This window comes from Papio anubis, chromosome 7 (assembly GCF_008728515.1).
Source record: "Papio anubis isolate 15944 chromosome 7, Panubis1.0, whole genome shotgun sequence".
Classification (NCBI taxonomy): Eukaryota; Metazoa; Chordata; class Mammalia; order Primates; family Cercopithecidae; genus Papio; species Papio anubis.
Genome location: NC_044982.1, coordinates 2,972,623 through 2,993,699, shown reverse-complemented (window position 1 = coordinate 2,993,699; position 21,077 = coordinate 2,972,623). Strand labels below are relative to the sequence as shown.

Here is a 21,077-nt window from a genome sequence, read left to right as displayed (position 1 = left end):
AGCATAAATGCGATTTAAAGAAGAAGAAGAAGGAGAAAAAAAATCTCACGAATAACTAGAGTCATGCAAATTAAGCAGTGACTCCACCTCTCCCTACCCCCAGCACTCCCAGATCGACTCCAGCCAGTGCTGGCTATGAGTTGGAATGAGGGGAGACAGGTGTCCGCACGCTGCCTGCAACTTGAATTGCTGCCTGCTTTTTGCAAGGTAATTTGGCAGAATCTATTAACATTAACAATGTTGGAACTCCGTGACCCAGCAATCCCCCTTCTAGGAATGCAGCCCTTAGAAAGGATGTCTCAGTTCTCTCCACTAATGGACCAAGAGATCTGTGGAGGGAAAAACAAACACATCTGAATACAACCCGATGCCCATCAGGCGGGACTGGCCAAGGGTAGGAAGGCACCTGCTTGCTATGGAATATTATGCAGCTGTTAAGAGGGGGAAGTGGAGTATGTGGGGTTAATATCCATTAAAGACCCTCATCCGTTGCTCTGTGAATAAAGCAAGGAAGGGGGGAACCCTTATCTGTGGGTGTATTTGATATAAATCCCTCCAGCAGTGGCACAGTGAGCACCTGCCCGGTGCCAGCCGCTGGGGATGCGTCAGGCAGCGAGGTACACAGCGCCTGCTGCTGGAGGAAGACTGGCCATGAGCCAGCAGTCCAGCAAACCAGATGACATCACATCAGTGCTGCTGGGGTCAGGGGGACACAGAACACTGCAGTTCCAGGTACAAGGGATCCCAAATAGATGCCTCTGAGGAGAAGGCACCAGAGCCAAGGCCCAAAGGCAGGGGAAGCCCGTTCACCTCTGCCTATGTTAGCATCTATGTGTGGGCCCTGCCTCTTGTCTCATCCCCATGCTCACTGCAGAGGAGACACATGCCTCTTTGCTTCTTAGCATACTTCGTCCTGTTCCAAGTCAGCATTTTTTAGACTAATAAAACCAACCAATGTAAAAAGGCAAACGGCCCCTCTGGGCTGGCCAGACAGCAGGTGTCCCTTAAGCCTGGAATTCCTGCACTCTGTGCCCCATGCAGCCTCTATCCCCTAATTTTAGATATTTCTGCAGCTGCCCACCCACTACCCCACAAAGCCTGAAGGGCTTAAGTTTCTGTTTCTGGAAGGGATAGCTGCAGCCCCTGGAGGCAGACTTGGGGGCCACACTCAGGACTTCCTCTGTCTTCAGCATCTGCAGCTTCTCAGAAGGCCACCCCTCCCCTCTCTCACCCTCCTGGCTGACAGCCTAACCTGCTTCCCCAGGCCCCCCATGGGAAAGGACCTCCTTTCTCCTTTCCTGAAGGGGGCCAGCCCCTCCACACCTGTGGGTATTTCTCGTCAGGTGGGACGAGAGACTTAGAAAAGAAATAAGACACAGAGACAAAGTAGAGAGAAAGAACAGTGGGTCCAGGGGACCGGCGCTCAGCATCCGCGACCCACGCCAGCACTGGGCTCTGAGTTCCCTCAGTATTTATTGATCGCTATCTCTACTATCTCGGTGAGGGGGATGTGGCAGGACTATAGGGTAATGGTGGGGAGAGGGTCAGCAGGAAGAGATGTGAACAAAGGTCTCTGTGTCATAATAAGTTTAAGGAAAGGTGCTGTGCCTTGATGTGCACGTAGGTCAGATTGATGTTTGGCTTTACACAAACATCTCAGTGCAGTAAAGAGCAGTATTGCCACCAGCACGTCTCAACTCCAGCCATAAGGCGGTTTTCTCCTATCTCAGTAAATAGAATGTACGATCGGGTTTTACACTGAGACATTCCGTTCCTAGGGACGAGCAGAAGATAGATGCCTTCCTCTTAACTGCAAAGAGGCCTTCCTCTTTCACTACTCCTCCTCAGCACAGACCCTTTACGGGTGTCAGGCTGGGGGACAGTCAGGTCCTTCCCTTCCCACGAGGCCGTATCTCAGGCTGTCTCAGTGCGGGGAAACCTTGGAAAATACCCAGGCTTTCTTGGGCAGAGGTCCCTGCGGCCTTCCGCAGTGCATTGTGTCCCTGGGTACTTGAGACTGGAGAATGGCAATGACTTTTACCAAGCATACTGCCTGCAAACACATTTTTAACACAGCACCTCCTGCACAGCCCTAAATTCATTAAACCTGGAGTCAACACAGCACGTTTTTTTGAGCACAGGTTTGGGGCTAGGGTTACAGATTAACAGCATCTCAAGGCAGAAGAATTTTTCTTAGTACAGAACAAAATGGAATTTCTTGTCTTCTTCTTTGTACATAGACACAATAACAGTCTGATCTCTCTTTCTTTTCCCCACACTTTCCCTCCACAGGCAAGGGCAGAACTGCAGAGGGGAGGTCCAGAGGGCAGGGCTGCCTATGGCAAGCAGTGAGCCGGGCACTGGGGTGGCTCTGGGCTGGGGCCGCTGGCAACCCTCAGCCTTTTGAGGTGGGTATTTTTGTCCCCAGTGTGCAGACAGAAGATCATTTTATTTTTGTTTTTATTCTGTTGAGACAGGGATCTCGCTGTGTTGGCCAGACTGGTCTCAATGTGCAGATAGATCAGAAGTTGGGTGACAGAGGTGTCCAGTGATGGGCCCAGAAATCCTGCCACCCTCCCAGAGCCCGGCCCTGTACTAGCCTGCCTGGGGCAGACCCACAGTGCAGGGGGCCAGGCAGCTGTGATGGGGGCAGCAGCAGCAGATGACAGTGGGGAGGTGGCCCTCAAGGCCTTCAGACACAAATGTCAGGGTGAGACCCCCCAGGCAGGGGCTGATTGGGAGCCTCAGTGGCCCCCAGAGCAGGGGCACAAGGGGAGGGGTCTGGAAGGTGGCGGCCTCCCCTCCAGCTGACTCCCCTGTCTGCAGACCCCTGCTCTCCCTAGGGCCCACAGGAGCTGCTTTGGCAGCATCCAGGCAGGAGGCTGGATGACGTTACCAGGCCAGTGTTTGGTCCAGGTTCCTCAGAAACCACACCTGGTTACACATGAACCACTGGGCCTGGAGGGGGCTTCGAAGGAGGCCCAGGCCTTTTATCCACAGAACATGAGCCTGCTCCGCAGGGCAGGCCCAGGGCAGGCTGCAGGTAGGCACCGGGAGCCATCTTTGGAGTCTGCTCCCAGAGTACAGCCGGAGGCAGCATTGCTTCCTCCCAGTGCCCTGCCGCTGACTTCTGCAGAACCCAAAGAGGAAGTGGGCTGAGGTCAGGAGAGGACAGGGGCTGACTGGGGTTCACAGAGCACAGTGGGGTAGGAGGCTGTGCTGGTCAGTGGGGAGGGGGGACTGCAGTCACATGGTCCCTGCCAGGCATTTGGGCAGAGCAGCCTCCCCAGTGGGCATCTTCCTGCCTGTTCCCACCTTTCTTCAAATCAGCCATTGGTTCTCTGAAGCTGGTTTACTGGCTTTAACTATTAATTAATTAATTAAGAGATGGGGTCTTGCTATGTTGTCCAGGTGGAACTCCAACTCCTGGCCTCAAGCAGTCCTCCTTCCTCAGCCTCCTCAGTGCTGAGCTTTGTGGGTTGACTGGCTTTAAATCCTAATCCCACTTTGACCTCACTGGCTGTGACCTTAGGCAAGTTATTTAAGCTCTCTGAGTTTCAGTTTCCCCATCTGTGAAGTGTTCCCTCCCTCCTAGGATCCTGGGGAGAATTCAATGCAATGACACAGCTGCGCATCCACAGCATCGGCTCTTGTTAGGGGAGCCCCGGCACAAACTCTGCACAGGGGCTCATCAGCTGGGGTAGAGGCGGTGGTTCTGCTTGAGGACTCAGGCTGGGGACTGGGGCAGGCTCAGATGGAGCAGGTGGGCAGGGCTGAGGAGGCTGCCTGGAGGAAGCGGCACTGGAGTTGACCAGCCATAATGGACAGAGGCAAGTCGGAAGTTGGAACCAAGGGAAACCACCACCGAGTCACCAAGTCCTAACTTAGGCCCTTATAGGCACTTGGCCTTGACTCCACACCACAGCTGAGAGGCTGGGGAAGAGAAACCCAAGAGAAGTGGAAAGTCAGAATCCCCCAGGGGAGAAATTAGGGGGTGACTCGGGGGGGTGCACCATCAAGGGAGACAAGCACCCGCTCGAACACAGGCTGGGGAGCTGCGGATGGCTCTGAGTTGTCTCAGCGTTGAGAGCAGAAGGCAGGGAGGCCATGAGGCAGAGGGACAGGCAGTTGGTGGCCAGTGTGGTGGCCCCACAGGGATAGGAGCCCACAGAGTGGGAGGCCATGGAAGGCCTCTCGTCAGCTCACTCCTGGGGGCTCTCAGCCGCAGCTAGGACAAGGACGCAGAGGGGCTGAGGTTGGAACCCTGGGTTTCCATGATGGACCCTGAGAAGCCAATGCAAGGACCACAAACACCGTGCCTGGCCTGCCCCAGAGGCGAGAGTTGAGAGTGTTCCACAGGCTGCCGGGGCTCCAGAGCAGAGCTTGCTCTCAAGGAGCCTGGCCACCTCATTTTACCAGGCTGCAGTGGCTGAGTGACTGGGGAAGGTGGCCTAGGGTCATTGCTAACTGGCTTGGGTTCGGGCATAGGCTAAACCCTAGGCTGGGTAGGGGAGTCTCTGTTCCTCTCCAAGCTCTGGTTCTGAGAGCTAAGGGCTGGAGGAAGAAAATCTGTGTCCCCTGCCCCCACTCCCCTGCACACACACTCCACAGAGAAGCCAGCTGGGAATGGCATTGCTGCGACAGAACACCACTCCCGCTTCCCTTTTTTGCCTGTCCTCCAGCAGCACCTCCTCCAGTCTCCTGCTCAGGCTCCTCACCAGACTCCAAAGTGGGCCCAAGTCATCCGGTTCTCATTATGCCTTGGTTCCCAGGAGGGGATACATGACTCCCTCTCCCTCCTAGAAGCAGCTCTGCACTCAGGAGAACGTGCCCCCGTCGGGGGAGGCAGGGCCTGGGCGGAAGGCCACTTCTGCAGACTTTTCCAGGTCCCCATCTGCTGCACAGAGCTCTGGCTGACCCTAGCCCGAGCCTTTTAGGACGGCCCCTTGACCTGCGATTCCTTTCTGGAATTCATCTTAGGGCCCAGTCAGGGGTGTTTCCAGAGCAGTCTGCAATAACAAAATGTCTATGGCAAAGTGTCCTCATAGAGGACTGGGCAGTGAGCCACGGGCCAGCCCTCTGGTGGATCCCCAGGGGCTGTCGAAGGGGTCCGGGACAGCAGTGACAGCCAGGCCTTGGCTCCTGCCGCCCTTCAAATGTGCCTGGGTGCGATGGCGACCCGCGGCCGGCGGGGCGGGGGGACCTTTGGTTTGTTTGTTATTATTTGTAGAGATGGTGGGGTCTCACTACGTTTCCCGGGCTGGTCTCGAACTCCTCAGCTCAGAAGAACCTCCCGCCTCGGCCTCCCAAAGCGCGGGATCACAGGCGACAGCCACCACGCCGGCCGGCCGCCATGTGGATTTTGTACAGTCTTTCGATCTTCCAGCGACCAGCAAGTGTAAACAGAGCAGCTCACATGAGGCAAGAAGTCGCCCAGGAAACGTCCTCTGGGAGGGGCGGGAAGGGCAGCCTGGCGCTCCCAGGATCCCGTGCGCGGAGGGGGCGAGGCGGGGCGTGACGTCATCAGCGGGCGCGGAGCCGGAAGTGTTGTGGCCGCCCCCGTCGCGCGTCGCGGAGGCACGTGTGGAGCCCCGGCGGCGGGAGCGTGGCAGGTGAGACTCCGCGGGGCCCAGGGTGGCAGGGCGCGGGTGAGAGTGGCCCGGGCCGAGCGCGGCGCGCAAGTCCTGTTCCTCCAGCCTCGCATGGGCGGCCCCCGCCGGCCCGGCCTGGCCCCTTGCTGCCTCTGCACCGGCTGGGCGGTGTTTGCGTGGACGGCCAGCTCTGAGTCACCAGCCCCTTCCTGGGGAGCTCTTACCCCTCTGTCATACCCTGCTACCCAGCCCCTGTGGGGGAGACTGGGCCGAGGAATCAAGCCTGGCTTGGAGGTGACCTCATTGACCATTTGCATCTCCCCCGCCGGTGGACACCTCGGAAAGGCGCTTCCTCCTCTCACACCTGGGGAATGGGAGTCAGACTCGTGGAGAAGGGTGATGGGAGGGTCGGGTCCTCACTCCGGAAATCCTTGGGACCGACCTCCGCCATTGCCAAGCCTCTGTCTTTTCATCTCTGATTTAGGCTCATAGTCCCTGTCTCTTGTCCTAGACCAAGAAAGGCTTCAGAGGCCAGGCCAGAGTGCAGCGCTATTGGGCTCCCTGTCAGGCAGTTGCAGAGACTGAACTAGCCACACCCCGCCCATGCCCACTGCTGGGATGTAGGCCTCGAAGCCTTCTACCTAGACCCCAGACCCTCATCCTGCCTCCTGACTTGCTCATACCTACACACACCCCTCCCCAGGTCCTTGGCACTTGCCAGACATTAGCACCATGAGCTTCGTGGCATACGAGGAGCTGATCAAGGAGGGTGACACGGCCATCCTGTCACTGGGCCATGGTGCAATGGTGGCAGTGCGTGTGCAGCGTGGGGCACAGACCCAGACCCGGCATGGTGTCCTGCGGCACTCAGTTGACCTTATCGGCCGCCCCTTCGGCTCCAAGGTGACGTGCGGCCGAGGTGGCTGGGTGTACGTGCTGCACCCCACGCCGGAGCTCTGGACGCTGAACCTGCCGCACCGCACACAGATCCTCTACTCCACAGACATCGCCCTCATCACCATGATGTTGGAGCTTCGGCCCGGCTCTGTGGTCTGTGAGTCTGGTGAGTTCCTCAGGCTGCCTCAGTTTAACTCGGAAATTGACACAAAGGTGGAGGTCAGAGCCTCCAGCCTGCGCTTCCTACAGACAGATGTGGCTCCTCGGTTTCTATTTTCACATCTTTCCGGGATGCGGACAGCAGGGAGTGAAGGTGGAGGCAGGGGAACCCGTTAGGAGGCTGGTGCTGTAACTGGAGTGAGAGGTGGCTGTAAATGGACCAGGGGGAGCTGGGGAGGACTGGTGCTCTAGTGAGGGTCCTGCTTGCCTTCGTGGGGTGTGGCCAACTTGATGCTTGGCGCTGTCCTAGGTGCTGACCGTCAACCTCTAGTTCTCAGTGCTGATGGTGAAGCAGAGAGAGTTGCCCCTTCTGGAAAGAGGCCAGGGCTACCCCAAGGAGCTCACTGTAGGTGGAGAGTGTTCCCATCCTCATGCGTGATCAGATCCTCACCTGCCACCAATGAATGTGAGCACCATTGTCATTGAGTCCAGGGCCTGGGCTGTGGGAACCCTGCACACATACAGGTGCTGGGGCTGCCCGGTGCAGTGATTGAAGCCAAGATTGGCCCCAGGCACTTAGGCATCTAGGTTGTTGGTGGCATGTTCCTCACGGGCAGGAGAGCTAGGGTTCAGGTTCACGAAGAGGGCCTAGCACAGCCATGCTGGCTTTCTGAGGGCTGCAGGTCACCGTGTCCCTCTCTGGGGTGTCTGGGTGGGAGGGGTGGAGAGCAGGACTTAGCCAATCCCATCAGCTGCTGCTCCTGTGCATCCTGTGGCGGGTGCTGGCCTCTCCGCCCCTGCCCCACTCTCGAGAGAGAGCTCAATCAAGCAGCACGCTTTTCCTGGCCTCCTCAGATATGCCAGGTCCCCTCCTCAGAACCGTGAACAAGACAGACCAGGTTCCTGCCCTCGAGGAGCGGGGACACAGCCTGGGTGAGCGGCTTAGTGCCACTGGTTACTGTGAAACTTGTGAGACAGGGCTGCGTGTCTGAGGGGGACCCAGAGTGGGGTCCCTCCAGCTAGGCCAGGCAGGGAAGACCTCTCTGAGGAGGGGACATTTGAGTTGAACATGATGAGAGGGGGCCTGCGAAGAGCCGAGGGACAGCGCCACCAAGGAGGAGCATGCCGAGGCCCTGCAGTTGGAGTGTGCTGCCGAGTCAGGCTCAGTGGGGGAGGCAGAGGGGCTGGGAGTGAGGTTGGAGGGGAGGCGAGCTCCACCCCGGAGGCCAGCAAGTCTGACTTGCCCCTGAGTGGGAAGGAGGCATGGCCAGGCTCTGCGGCGGGGAATAGGCAGCAGACTAGGAGCACCTGGGGGAGGGGCTGCTCCCTAAAAAGAATGTGGGAGGTGGCAGGACGTGGGATGGGACAGAGGGAGTGGAAGCACCTCTATGGGTCTGGCCCAAGCGCTTGCGATGCTCAATGCAATTTGGGTTCGAGGGATGGGTAGCAAGTGTGCAGTAGCTGCTCTAGCAGGAGTCTCGAGTGGAGGGGCCTGGGGATGGGAGTGACATCAGGTAGATGACCCCTGAAGGTGGAGCAGGAGGAAGGACACAGGCCCTGGCCCTTTCCACGGGACAGGAAGTCAAGCAGAGGGGCCATCCGGAGGGAAGCTGGGGCAGGTGTGCTGGGGAGGACTGAGGCTGTGTGGCTGGTGGCCAGGCCCTGCGTCCTGAGTCCAACCAGGCCACGGCAGAGCCCCAGCCCCCGTGTGGTGGGGTCAGGCTTAGGCAGGCTTGGTGGGGGTGGGCTGGACCAAGGGGACCAAGGAGCTTCTGGGGAGAGGTGGGCATGAGGATGGGCAGGGTAGGCCACTGTTGATGGGGACTGAGGAAGGGATTGGCCATGCCTGGAAGGAGACAGAGCTGAGCGATGGGATGGGCCTCTCTGTTCCCCCTGCACAGATTTCCTCTGAGGCTCCAGTCAGCTGGGCTGCTCTCAGTGCCTATACATGCGCCAGGCGGGATAGGGCAGGGTTGCCACTGGCCTGGCCTGTGCCCACAGCGGACACCACAGCATACACAGCCTGTCAACCCCAGCTCACCCCTAGACAGGGCGCCCAACCCAAGGCTAGCCCAGGGCTCTAGGCAGTGGGGACCACACAGCCCTGGAGTAACGCCCGCCTGTAATCTGGGGTCCTCCCGAGCACTGTGTGGGTCTCCAGGCTGAGGTGGGGGTTGTTTCCTGGGAGGCTGTGGGTCCCGAGCAGTCCCAACTGATGCCTTGCCCTTCCCATCTTGTCCTGCCAGGCACCGGCAGTGGCTCTGTGTCCCACGCCATCATCCGCACCATTGCACCCACGGGCCACCTGCATACGGTGGAGTTCCACCAGCAGCGGGCAGAGAAGGCCCGGGAGGAGTTCCAGGAGCACCGTGTGGGCCGCTGGGTGACTGTGCGCACCCAGGATGTGTGCCACAGCGGCTTTGGCGTGAGCCACGTGGCCGACGCCGTCTTCCTGGACATCCCGTCACCCTGGGAGGCTGTGGGCCACGCCTGGGATGCCCTCAAGGTCGAAGGTGCACTAGGGGTTCCGGGAGAGGTACAGCCCGGGCGGGGTTGGGGCAAGGGTGCAGGACTGAGGGGTCCAGAAACCAAGCCACACCATGGCAGTGGCTAGGCCAGGGCCTCGTCTTGGCCTTAGATGAGGAGTGGGTCAGGCTGGCCAGGGGAGGCAGAGCTGGGGAGGATGGGCCGATGGGGAGGATGTCAACCCCCTATCGGGAAAGGTGGCAGTGCCACCCAAGTGCAGGGCAGGCCCGGCTGGCGGTGTGTGGAATCCCCTGCCCATGCTGTTTCCCGAAGTCTCTCCTCCCACGAGCTCTGGAGCCCAGGGAGCTGGCCCCTTTTAGGGAAGATGCTGGGTGCGGAGGCGGGGCAGCCCTGGGGAAGGTCAGGCCTCAAGCCAGGGAGGTGGCTGGGACGCCAAGGTTTTTCCCTTTTCTGGAGAAGGAGCAGTTCAGGCAGCAGGGGCCCCTTCTTCCCAGCTGAGAGTTGCATTGTGAGAAGGTGGAGGGTGGGGGTGTGGGGCGCCCCGCCCCACCTCAAAGACTAGCCGAGGCCCTGTACGGACAGCAAGGCCATGGCCGGGGATTCCCTGCTGGCTCTGGCCCAGCCCTGACTCCTGGGTGCTGGTCTCTGCTGAGGCCTTGGGGTAGCTGTGGGGATCTCCACGCTCTGCCTCCTAGGCTCCCTGCTCTGGGGACACTTCTGGGCCTGGACCGTAGTCCCGGGGAGGCTGAACCCGGCAGAACCCCTCCTGGGGCCCCCATGCTGCCTTTGTGACTCCTTCCTCCGGAGTGGCCCGGGGAACCTGCGCCTGCCTCTGGGACCTGTCCCTTCTCCTGCCAGCTCCCCCTTCTGGGTCCAAAGGCTCTGGGCTCATTCAGGGGCCTGGCGTCTCCTGCTGGTCACTGGAGCCCATTGGGGAGGGTGTGGTGCGCTCAGCCTCGGTGCCCTGTCTAGGCTGTTGTCACACAGAAGGTGCCTGCCTCCTCTAACCTTGAACCTCCCGGCGGCCCCGTGTCAGGGTACACCTGAGGGGACCAAGCCTCAGGGACATTTGAGGACATTTGTCTGGGCCATACCTCTACCCGGCCCTGGCTTCCCCAGGTCCTCCCAGCCAGGACAGGAACTGACCCGGGCTGGGTTCTCATTCACTGCAGGCCAGGCCAAGTGAAGCCCGCGGCTGCCCTGGTGGGAGGCGGCGGGGAGGGGCTGTCATGCTCAGGCTGTGCTTCGAGTAGGCGCCTCCTGTTCCCGGGAGCAGTGACAGCCTCTGATTTCCTGTGACAGCAGCGGCCCCCGCACCGCCCCGCGCTGCCGTGCTGTCAGAGCTACTCTGGGCCCAGCGCTCCAGCAGCCCCATGGAAGGCAGGAGAGCAGTGCCCACTATGGGCCAAGTGAGACAATGGCGGCACAAGCTTGACCCAGTGCCTGGCATGTGGGAGGGCCTAGTGCGGCTAAGCTGGGTGACATGAACAGTGGTGCCAGGCCCCATGGTGGGCTGCCAGTTGAGGGCCAGGCCCCTCTGCCCTGCATCCCAGCTCTCTGGAGAGCTTGCAGTCTGCGTTGGGACCATCTTAGGTTGGCCTCAGACCCTAGGGTGGGAGTTCAGGGATGCCAGGGCCAGACAGGCCACTCCTGCCCTCTGACCCTCGGGTCCTGTTTCCCACAGGTGGGCGCTTCTGCTCCTTCTCGCCATGCATCGAGCAGGTGCAGCGCACGTGCCAGGCGCTGGCGGCACGTGGCTTCTCGGAGCTGAGCACCTTGGAGGTGCTGCCACAGGTCTACAACGTGCGCACTGTCAGCCTGCCACCACCCGACCTGGGCGCAGGCACAGATGGCCCTGCCAGCCCTGACACTGGCCCCTTCCGCAGTGGCACGCCTATGAAGGAGGCCGTGGGCCACACTGGCTACCTGACCTTCGCCACCAAGACTCCAGGCTAGGGCGCCGCCACCCAGGGCATCAGGGAGCTGGGAGCACCGAAGGGCTGGGCAGGGAGGCCAGAGGCACCTTATATGGTCTGCAATGCCTGCCAGACACAGATGGTGGGGCGGGGCTTGGGGGCCTCCTGGGTGGCCAGAGTGGGACGGCAGGAGGGGTGGCTATGATGGAGGAGGAGTGCTGGGGCTGGGCCTCAGCCATTGCTGTCCAGTCCCGCGGCCCATCCCAGCTGCTGTTTGTTGCCAATATGAAGTCTCCACTGTCACAGGCTCCCCTGGATGTTGAGGCCAAAGGGTGCAGGTGGGGGAGTCTGACCCCCTCCCAGGTGGGCCTAAGCAGGAAGGGGGTGGGGGAGGGAGGGGGCATTGTCCCCAAGGCCATGCTGCATCTGACCCCTGAGCCCCCACGGCCCTGGCTGCCCCACAGGGCCTGAGACCATCTCGTGTTTCTCCAGTTCCCGGGCCGAGGCTCCAGCCTGGGCCAGAAGCTGGGGTGAGATGACCCAGGATCCCTGCCCTGCCCTCCCCAGTGCTAGGAGACCAGGCCAGCCCAGGAACCAGGGAGGTGACCCTGCTCTCTGGCCTTCAGGCTGATGTCACAGCACTGGGCTCAGCCCAGGCCTGCATCCACTCAAGTCCAAGAGGCGGGGCAGCCCCCACCCAGCCAGAGCCCCTTGACACAGGCCAGGCAGCGCTGCGGAGAGCAGCAGCAGAGCGGGTTGTTCGCCACAGGCGACCAGGCAAGCGTGTCGGGGCTAGGGTGTGAGTGCCAGCCTGTGAGTCCCAGAACTATGTGGGCACCCCTACCCCTCACAGAAGCCAGGGGCGTGGAGGAGGCCCCCCCACAGGACAACAGTGTAGGGTCCAGGAGGTGTGTCCAGGACACCTTCCAGGGACAGTGCCTATGTGAACACCTCTCAAAGGCTAAGGGGGCATTTTCCAAAGCGGGGACAGAGGGTGGGACGCCCAGGCTGGGGGGCTCTCCTCGCCCGCCCTGGTGTGTGACAGCCTCAAGGGAGGACCGGTGCCTATATCAGCCATGGGGTCCTTGGAGCTGCCACTGGTGCCTAGGGGGCCTGGGTTTCAGCCCATGGAGTCAGCGGCTGTTGGGAGCCTCAGCGGCTGTAGGGGCCTTGAGTGCTGTGCTGGCAGGCGCCTGGCCCTGAGTGTCAGTGATGAGCAATAAACGTGCCGTCCCCTCTGTGCTGCATGATCCCTAGTGGCCAAGGCCACCCCCAACCGCTGTCCAGGCCAGCCCTGCCTGCGCTCTGCCCCTGGTCCCTGCTCCTGCCTGTCCTGGTTTGGCATGACGGGTGCTCCAGACTCCAGGACAAAGGGGCAGATGTGTGGCCATCCCCATCTGGCTGCAGAAAAGCCCACTTGTCCCTGGGGTTGGGGTGGTCCAGGAGTGCTGGGCCTTCCTCCACAGCCCCGGGCTGGAATATTCAGTGTGGCTGCCTGGGTTACTTGCATGAGCCCCTGAAGGAAGGGTCCACCCCAGGCCGCCTGGTCCCCACGAAGTGTCACACTGTGGGTCACTGGGGGCTGTGGCTTATGTGGTCGGGGAATCCTGTGTCCCTGAGAGTTGCTCAGCCCTGTTCTGAGGGCTTGTCCTCTCCTTCCAGGACACAAGCCTTCCCTCTAACCTTGTTCCTCACCTGGGGCACAGAGGAGGGGCCCCCGGTCAGGTTCAACATGGAAGTGGGTGACCCTAATGCCAGGAGCTTTGGGGTTAGGCTGTGCCTGGGGTGTCATGAACTGGGTGGCTCACACCCCGAGGTCTCAGTTCCCCCAAGCCTGCCCTGCCCCTCCTGGCCACAGCAGAGGCCTGCATGCTGCCTGACAGGTGAACATCAGGAGGTGTTTCTTTGAGGCGCAGCTCCACGGTTTATAGGACACGTAAGCCTCAGGCACTGTAGGGTCCAGGTTGTGCCCATTTTCCAGCCAGGACTGGTAGCCCATGTGGCGGCCCTGGGTGAGTCACCAGGATCCGCACATGGAGAGCGGAATCCACCCTTAGTTGTCACGTGGGACAGAGTCGCTGTCTCAATCCTCTCGGCCCTGCTGCTCTGCCCTGCACACAGGCCCCCATGACGACTTTGAGCCTCCAGGCATCCACCGCCACCCACCATATAGCTGGACCTCACCCCACTCCCTCAGCTTGGATCCTCACCTGGCCTTGAGCCAGCCTTAAACTCCTGTATGTCCTTCAAGACCCCTTCAAATGTCCTTTTCTCAGCATGCTTCCCCAGACCATCTAATTCCCAGGCGGGAGAGTCCTGCACACCATGGCCCGAGGGAGCCCCCACAGCAGAGGAGCACAGCCCAGTTCTGTGATGGGAGCGTGACTTCCAGGGGCAGCGCTGGGCCCATGGCCGTGAGTGACCCATCAGCAAGCCCCGATGATCAGCTCGAGTCAGCAGCACAGGCTCATCATGGGGCAAGGATTCACCAGAAACGCCCTCCCTGGCCCAGTGTTTACTCGCCTGGGCCTCAGATTTTCCCTGGAAATTCCTCCCCCCTCGCCCTGCTGTCCTGCACTGAGACAGTGGCACATGACTCCCGGCTGCCCACGCCCTGGAAGGTCCCAGGCCCTGGCCCTGACTCACCTGCTTGGAGGGTCCCAGTCCTGGGTACTGCCCTAGAGCCAGGGTTAAAGTCCCCTCCCTCAGGAAGCCCCAGGGTGTGAGCTGCTCCTGGGCCTCCCTCTGCCCCAACCATGCCTGCCTCAGGGCCCAGCCCCTCACCCAGGAGCCCCAGAGGGCTGGGCCCAACCAGGGCTGCACGGGTGGGGACCAGGACAGGATTTCTGAGTGGGCAGAGGGCAGCAGGCCGCTGGGGGCACACCCTGTCTAGCAGAATGTGATGAGGCGGAGTTGCCCCTGAGGACCCAAGAGGCCCTCACCCCTGCAGTCTAAGTCTGGGGCTGTCCCCCTTCCATTGCCCCCTCTGCCTCCATTGCGGCTTTGCTCTCTCCACCCACCGCCTCTGGCCCAGAAGATGGAGGGTAGGTAGGCTGCCAGGGGACCCGAGCCCCCCCCCAACAGTCCACTGCACAGGTAGGGAAACTGAGGCACAAAGCTGCGACTCCGGAATCCTGGCCATAAGTGGTTCCCCAGTGCATGACCCTAGACAGCAGAGTTTTCAGGCAGAGTCCTGGAAGGTTCCTCAGGAGACACCTGTGCAGGGGGACGTTGGAGAAGGGAGGGCAAGCCCTGCAGGTGGGGTGGGTGGTGCCCCAGAAGTGGTGGATGGAGAGGGTGCACCTCCAGCCTCTGGGCTGGCAAGTGCTGTTTCAAGAGCTGCTCTAAGCAGGGTGAGCGCTGGACTCAGTGCCCCCACAGCCTCGGGGCTGTAGGGCTCACACGCCAGCTTGGAGGGGCCCTGAGCAAGAGGGTCCCCAAAGAGGGGCCTGGCTCCTGATGCCCTCAGGAGGGAGGGAGCAACTGCCGGGCCTCACGCCCTGTCCTCACCAGCCACAGAGGGTGGGCACTGTCACCAGCAGGCATGGGTTGAATGCCTCCCACGTGCCAGCCCCTGCCCTTCAGGGCTCCCAGGAGCCAGACCCAGATCTGGGCACTCAGTGCAGGGCGAGGTCTGGATGCGGGAGCGGCAGTGGTCTGGACCCTGTGTGGTAGGTCTGGGTCGGTGTGGGGTGGGGGAGTGGACGGGCCTTTCTGTCCCAGGGGCTCTGCGCACAGCCCGCTCCTGGACACTGGAACTGAGCCTTGAGAGAAGTCGCTTCCCGAGGTGGCCAACGGGTTGGCGGCAGACAGGCTGGGTGCCGGGGTGTGTGGACCCCAGAACCAGTGGGTTGGGCCCTGCAACCCACTGTGGTTCATCAGTGAGCAAGGAGGGGCACAGTGGGGCCAGCCTGCTGCCCTGCCCCAGCAGTGGCCTTGCCAGCCCGCGGGCCCTCCCCACGCGGAGCCTCCATGCCCAGGGGAGCCTGCGTGGCCCAGCCCGTCAGCCAGGACGAGGGCGTTTCAAAGTCAGGCTGCCTCCGAAGCGGTGGTGTTGGCGGGAGGGAATAACTGGCTCCCACCAGGCTGAGAATAGCTCAGAATTGGGTCACGCTCACCGAGATCTCCGGTCACAGCCTCCAGCCTTTGACAATAATCAGCTTTCTCCCTGACATCTGTCCCTTCAAAGAGGGGGCAGGCCGGTGCAGGCACTTCTAGAAGCAGCAAAGCAGAGGGGACGGGAGTGGGGAGGGGCATCCCCACCTCCTGGCCCCCCATGGCAGGCCCCCTGCCTCCCTCCCGCCCACCCCATGCTCCCTTCCGTGCCTCAGGACCCACCAGCTTCCCGCACAGGGTCAGGTCAGGGAGCAAAGCACGGCAGTGCCCTCTGACAGGTGAGGACACCGGCTGGGGGCTGCAGGGAGGGTGGTGCCTGTGCCTGGCCCTCCCGTGCTCTGGCAGCCATGCCCCTCAGCTCCTGAGACTCAGGGGCTTGCATGCCACTGCCCCAAGCCGCCCTCCTCTTGCTCCTCCCAGTCCTGGGCTCTTTTAACGTGGTTGAAGGGCATGGGTCAGAGCAGGCTGTCCTGCCCCGCCAGGCTTTTGGGGCCTTGTGTTTCCCCCAGCCCAGGACTTCACCCCATGTCTTGTTTCCTATCCATTTTCCCGTGTTGGGCCCTCCTCACCCCTTGAGAGGGCTGAGGTGGGTGCTGTCACAGGCCCTCAGAGCCCGCATCTGTGCCGTCACCTGCGTATACTGCCACCAGGTGGGTGCTGAAGCCATCTTCGTAGCAACATAGGTGCCTCCTGCATCGAGCGATAGATATGCCTACCACATGCCAGGCACGCTGATTTTGGTTCTTTAATCTTTAAAAACCCACAAGGCAGTTCTTCTCGTGTTCCAGGTGACACCATTGCTAAACTTTAGTCACAGATGTGTTCCTGAAGTGCCCGTGACACTGAGCATCTCAAGATGTGGCCCCTGGACTGCCTGCTCAGCATTGTCCCCACCCCACCCCTGCTGCTCAGCGTCATCCCCACCTCACCCTGCTGAGCCGGAACTCCAAGGCAGGGCCCAGGGTGCCCCCTTTCTCCAAGCCTCCAGGTGGCTCTGGTACTCAAATCTGAGAATCACTGCTGGAAGACCCGGGAGTCTCGCAAACATTTCTTTTTATTTCTTAAACAAAAACCCCCTTTATTAACTGAAGCGGCAGCTCTCTGGCAGCTTCCTGCACGCGGCCGGTTGATCCTCTGAGGCTGCGCGGTCAGCTGCAGCTCAGTTTCTCCCGGTGTGGCTGGACTGTCTGCTTCTGAGCCCCAGACCCTGTCGCTCCCTGCTGCTGCACTGCAAATGCCCTCGTGCTCCCAGAGAGAAACTGAGGCAGCAACAGCAGGTCGCTGTGCGCAGACCCCACGGGGCCCCAATTTGAATAAACCAGTGTCTTTTACAAAATAGGAAAGTTGGGAAGTTTGAAGCTTGAGTGGCTGTTTTGTGAGTTTAAGGCGTGGCCACATTTGCGGGCATGCTGACAAAGTGCTGGGGAATGACAGGGTGGCTGAGATCCAACTCTGAATAACAGGGCTGGGGAGGAAGGGGAGCAGACTTCAAACCAGGCTGGCCACAGACTCCTGGGAGCTGTGTGCAGGATTCTTCACACGACTCTGCTGGTGCATTTCTTTGACAATTTCCAAAAGTTTTTATTTTTAAAAAAAGGAGGCTGGGTGTGGTGGCTCATGCCTGAGGCCAAGATGGGAGGATCGCTTGAGCCCAGCCTGGGCAACACAGGGAAGCCCTGTCTCTACAAATAATTAAAAAATAAAAAAAGGAAAGATGCACCAGGCCAGTGGCCAGCACTGGTAGCTGGCAGGACCCAGCCTGTCACCCAGGGTGCTGGCACGGCAGACGCAGGCTGAATGTGGTCTGGGGCCTGGCCCCTGCCTGGAAGCCCTGGACCTGCAGAGACACGGGCCCTGGGGAGGAATGCAGGGCCAGCTGTGGGTGGGGGGCCGGCCATGGATGGGGTGGGGACAGTGGGGGCGACAGGCTTGTTGCTAAGCTACAGGCACAATGGACATTCCGGGTGCCCGGCAACGGGGAAGGAGACGCTTCTTGGAGGGGGAACCCTGAGGGGCCCAGGCCACACTTGTCCCTCAGCAATGCGCACACCCCCACCCTCAGGCCATTGAGACTCACTGGCTGCCTGGCCTCTCAGGGTAAAGGGCAGCCGCCCTCCTGGTGGGGCTTCAACATGCCCTGACGCCAGCCTCCACCCAGCTGGGGACCTGGTCGGAATGTGCCCTTGATGGCTCCTGCAACCCCGAGCCCTGGCCTGCTCACCTCCTCGTGGCCTCTGTCTTGGGGCCGCTTGTGCTCCCCGCCTCTCCTGCCTCTGACTGTGCCTGCCTGGCTGGTGCCCCCAAGTGCAGGCGTGGGGCCCTCGGAACAGGGCTTGGAGTTCTGGTAGAGCCTCCATCCCCTGCCACCCCTCTCCTGGCCCCAGACTCAGTAGCCCCTAGCCCTGCCAGCCAGGCTCTGCCAGAGTCACACTGCAGGGCCCCTGGCCCCTGTGGCTGTCTCTGTCCAGCCACCTCTGGAGGGTGTGTGCCACTCCCTTCAGGCTCCACATCCCCCCTCCGTGGATGGCCTGCTAAGGAGCTCTGGGCCCAGCCGGTGGCCAGGAGGAGGGAGGCTAGGAGTTCACCGTGCCTGGCGGCCCTCCCCACCTCACAGACGGTTCCTGAGCGTCTGGGCACAGCGGCCAGCCCTTGCCCTTCCCCCACACACACCCTGTGTCCCTCAGCATCGCACTGGTTGGGCCTCAGCCCTGCCCCTTCCCCCAGCCCTGAGGGTAGAGGTCGGACCCCAGCTGCTGCCGAGGTCCTGGCTCAACCACACATTTCGTGTGCACAGTTCTTTCTGTCCTGGGTGGGCCAGGCACAAAATAGGCGCTCCGTGAACACATAGTGGAGCCCGCCAGGCAGTGCCACCACCCTCTCATGCTCTCCGTCTCCGCTGCTGTTTGCATGGCTTTTGCCACCCTGGTCTCTGCCACCCAGTCCTTGCTGGCCTCACTGGGCCAATCCTTTGCCCCACACCAGGAGGTGTCCAGTGCCCTCTGGAGGGACGCCTCCTCTGTGCACTGCCTGGGGGAGGCAGGGAGGTGGGGCGGGGGCAGGTCCTAGCCCCACCACCCTGGGCGGGGCTTTGGCCAAAGGCCTTGCCCTCTCTGAGCCTCAGTGCCCTGCCCCGTCCCAGGGGTACCCTCAGGAGCTCCCGAACTGGGCTCGTGGGAGTCTCCTTGGGGCTGGCATGGGAAGTGCCCAGGAGTGCCCCAGGCCTGCCAGCCCCTCACTCCACCATGTGCACGCTAGGGAGGTGTGGTTTTAGCAGCTGGTCCACACATCTGGATGGTTGCTCCCAGAGCCCACCTCACCAGGGTCAGACTGCCCAGGCAGCTCCTAACACCTCAGGTTCCCCACGCCTTCCTGCAGCTGCCATCCCCACCCCTAGAAGCTCGCCTGCCTCTCCTGAGGACCCAGGCAGACAGCTGGACACAGACCCTCCCCAGGGGAGGCCTCTGGAGGGGCCTGCCCCTCAACAGGTGTTGCCACTTGATCAGGAGCAAAGTCAGGGTTGGGGCTGCTCCCGCCCCTCCCCTGCTCTGTGCCCCCCGCTGCAATGGAAGCCTAGACTCCTCCAAGGCTGAGCTGGGGCCCCTCAGCGTCTCTCCTGGGGACAAAGAGGCAGCTGCCAGCAGGGCGGGGCGGGGAGGGTGGCCTTTGTGCGCGCCGGGCCCCTCCTGGTGACCTCACCACCGGCCAGAGAAGGGCCCTTTCTTCCCAAAGGCAGCCGTTGGGAATCCGCCTGGGGACAAAGCCGCTGCCAGGCAGGGGACCAGCGAGTGGCTGGCTCCCCTCGTAGCATAAATTAGGGGGGGCTAGGGTGGGGGAGGGGATGGCAAGTACTTCTGTCCCTGGGAGAGGGTCACTTGGTGCAAACAGACAAGCAAGCCCCCAACTTACACGTGGGGTGCATGGGGCCACCCCTCCAAGCTTCATTCATTCATTCGGCCCATTCCTTCGTTCCACAGATGGCTGCTGGGCGCTGGCCCAAGAGGCTGTGTGAGGGCCTTGGGGACGCAGGGGATGCATCTGGTGGATGAGGGAGCAGTGGGTGAGGGGCGGGGGTGCCCAGTCTGGAGAAGGAACTAGGACAGACGAGTCAGAGCTGCCCAGAAGCCCCAGGGCCTGGGTTGGGGCAGGCGGGAAGATCCATGCTGAGCACGGTCACCCAGCAGGGCAGTGGCCACGGCCGCCCAGCCCAAGTCCCAGGCTTCCAGGAGAGCTCAGGAAAATATTTGATTTTCAATGTGTGGTGTGGAGTGGCACCCACCCCCCATGTGTGGCCAAGGGCTTCCTGTCCCCAGAGTCTGGGTGACCCACAAAGTGTCCTCACAGCCTTGCTGGCCCTTGGCCTGGCTTCCAGGCCCCCCGCAGGACACTGTCCCCCTCCCCCACCTCCCTGTCTCGAGACCTCGAGACCTGGGGTCCGGTGGCCCAGGGTGGCCAATGCAGAGCGCAGTGTGGTCGGCATAGAGAGACAGGTGGCCTGAGAGTCCCACAGATGCCCAGTGCTACTCAGGCCCAGCTCCCAAGGCCTGTTCCTCTGCCTCCCAGGCCCTGGGCATGTGCTCCATCCCCAAGGCACTGAGCACATCAGGCCAGACCAGGTGGGCTTCTTGCAGGAGGAGGCAGCAGGCCCAGGTCAGGCTGGGTCTGGGAGGTAGGCACAGGGTGTGCTGGTCAGCAGGGCTCACTGCCAGGCCCAGGAGGTGTCCTGGCCATGCAGATGACAGAAGGCCGAGTGGGTAGGCCAGAGGGTGTGAAGGGCCTTGTCCTGTGAGCAGGGCATGCAAGCAGCTCCTGGCCTGGCCTCCAGCCTTGACACCTGAGGTCTGAGCTTGCCTTGCAGTCATCAGCAGAGCCAAGACTCCCGGATTTCCGGGGCTGGGAAAACTTCAAAGCCTTACAGAGCCACCAGGTCCACAGCTGCCCAGGGCAGGGGGCGCCTGCTGGGTGCTGGACCTCCCTGCACCCCGTCTTCATCCCTGTGTGTGGATGGGCAGGAGTGTCTGCAGGCCTGGGCCCCGGCCAGGAGGAGGCCTGAGGCTTCCGGGGCACCGAGCGACCACAGGCTGGGGTGTGTGGCTCCCCCAGGAGCCCCAGAGGCCCTGTGCCCCCTCCCCGGCGGTGGAGTGAGATGGGCGGGGGCGGTGTAAGTAGGCCAGTGCTTTGTGCAGCGTTGCCATGGCGCCACCGCCGCCTGTGCAGGATCCTCTGGGCGCGTTTCCAGAACGCAGAGCCTGCCAGTCGGCCCTCCCAGCCCTGGCCAGGCCCCATCCCAGTCGGGGGGCCTCAGAGCCTTCTCCACCCACAGGCTGCTGGGGGGCAGACTAATTGTCCCGCTTCGTTACACCCTCAAACCCCCAGCGCACACATGCTCACAGCCACACAGCACACACACATGCACACAGGAATGTGCACACGCTCACACATAAGTGTACACGTGCCACACGCAGGCACACACCCCACAGCCACAGGCAGGCACTCAGTCCTCAGCGTGCCCCAGGGCTGCAGCCTCCAGGTTCACACCCAGGTCCCAGGGGCCCCAGGCCAGTGTGGGGTCTCCCAGCACGGCACACGTGGTGGTGGGCATGAACGTGCAAGGCCAGGGCCTGCCCCATCTCACCTGCTGAGACTGAGAGGTCATTGCTGACCTTGGGGAGGAGGCTGGGGGCCTAGAATTCAGGGGACAAGCTGGCCTGAACCCCACTCCCCACCACTGGGCCTGTGGGACAGCCTCGAGGCCCTGTGCTGGGAGGGCTGGGATTTCTGATGCCGGCGAGCTGAGGCTGGGCCTCACCGGCCACTGGACACCAAGCGCCCCATTAGATGCTCACAGCCCCACAGTAGGGTGGGCACCACCAGCCCTACAGGCAGGACAAAGTGGCCTGGAGATGGCATGGAG

General features: G+C 61.6%; 1 protein-coding gene across 1 annotated transcript; it reads left to right on the top strand.

The window, feature by feature from the left end:
• Positions 1-4,622: 4,622 nt before the first annotated feature.
• Positions 4,623-12,288, top strand: TRMT61A (tRNA methyltransferase 61A). The gene is made up of 4 exons (XM_003902314.5): positions 4,623-5,612; positions 6,295-6,654; positions 8,894-9,160; positions 10,819-12,288. The coding sequence occupies exons 2-4, from the start codon at positions 6,324-6,326 to the stop codon at positions 11,088-11,090; spliced, it is 870 nt and encodes a 289-aa protein (XP_003902363.1). The 5' UTR covers positions 4,623-5,612; positions 6,295-6,323; the 3' UTR covers positions 11,091-12,288.
• The last annotated feature ends 8,789 nt before the right edge of the window (positions 12,289-21,077 follow it).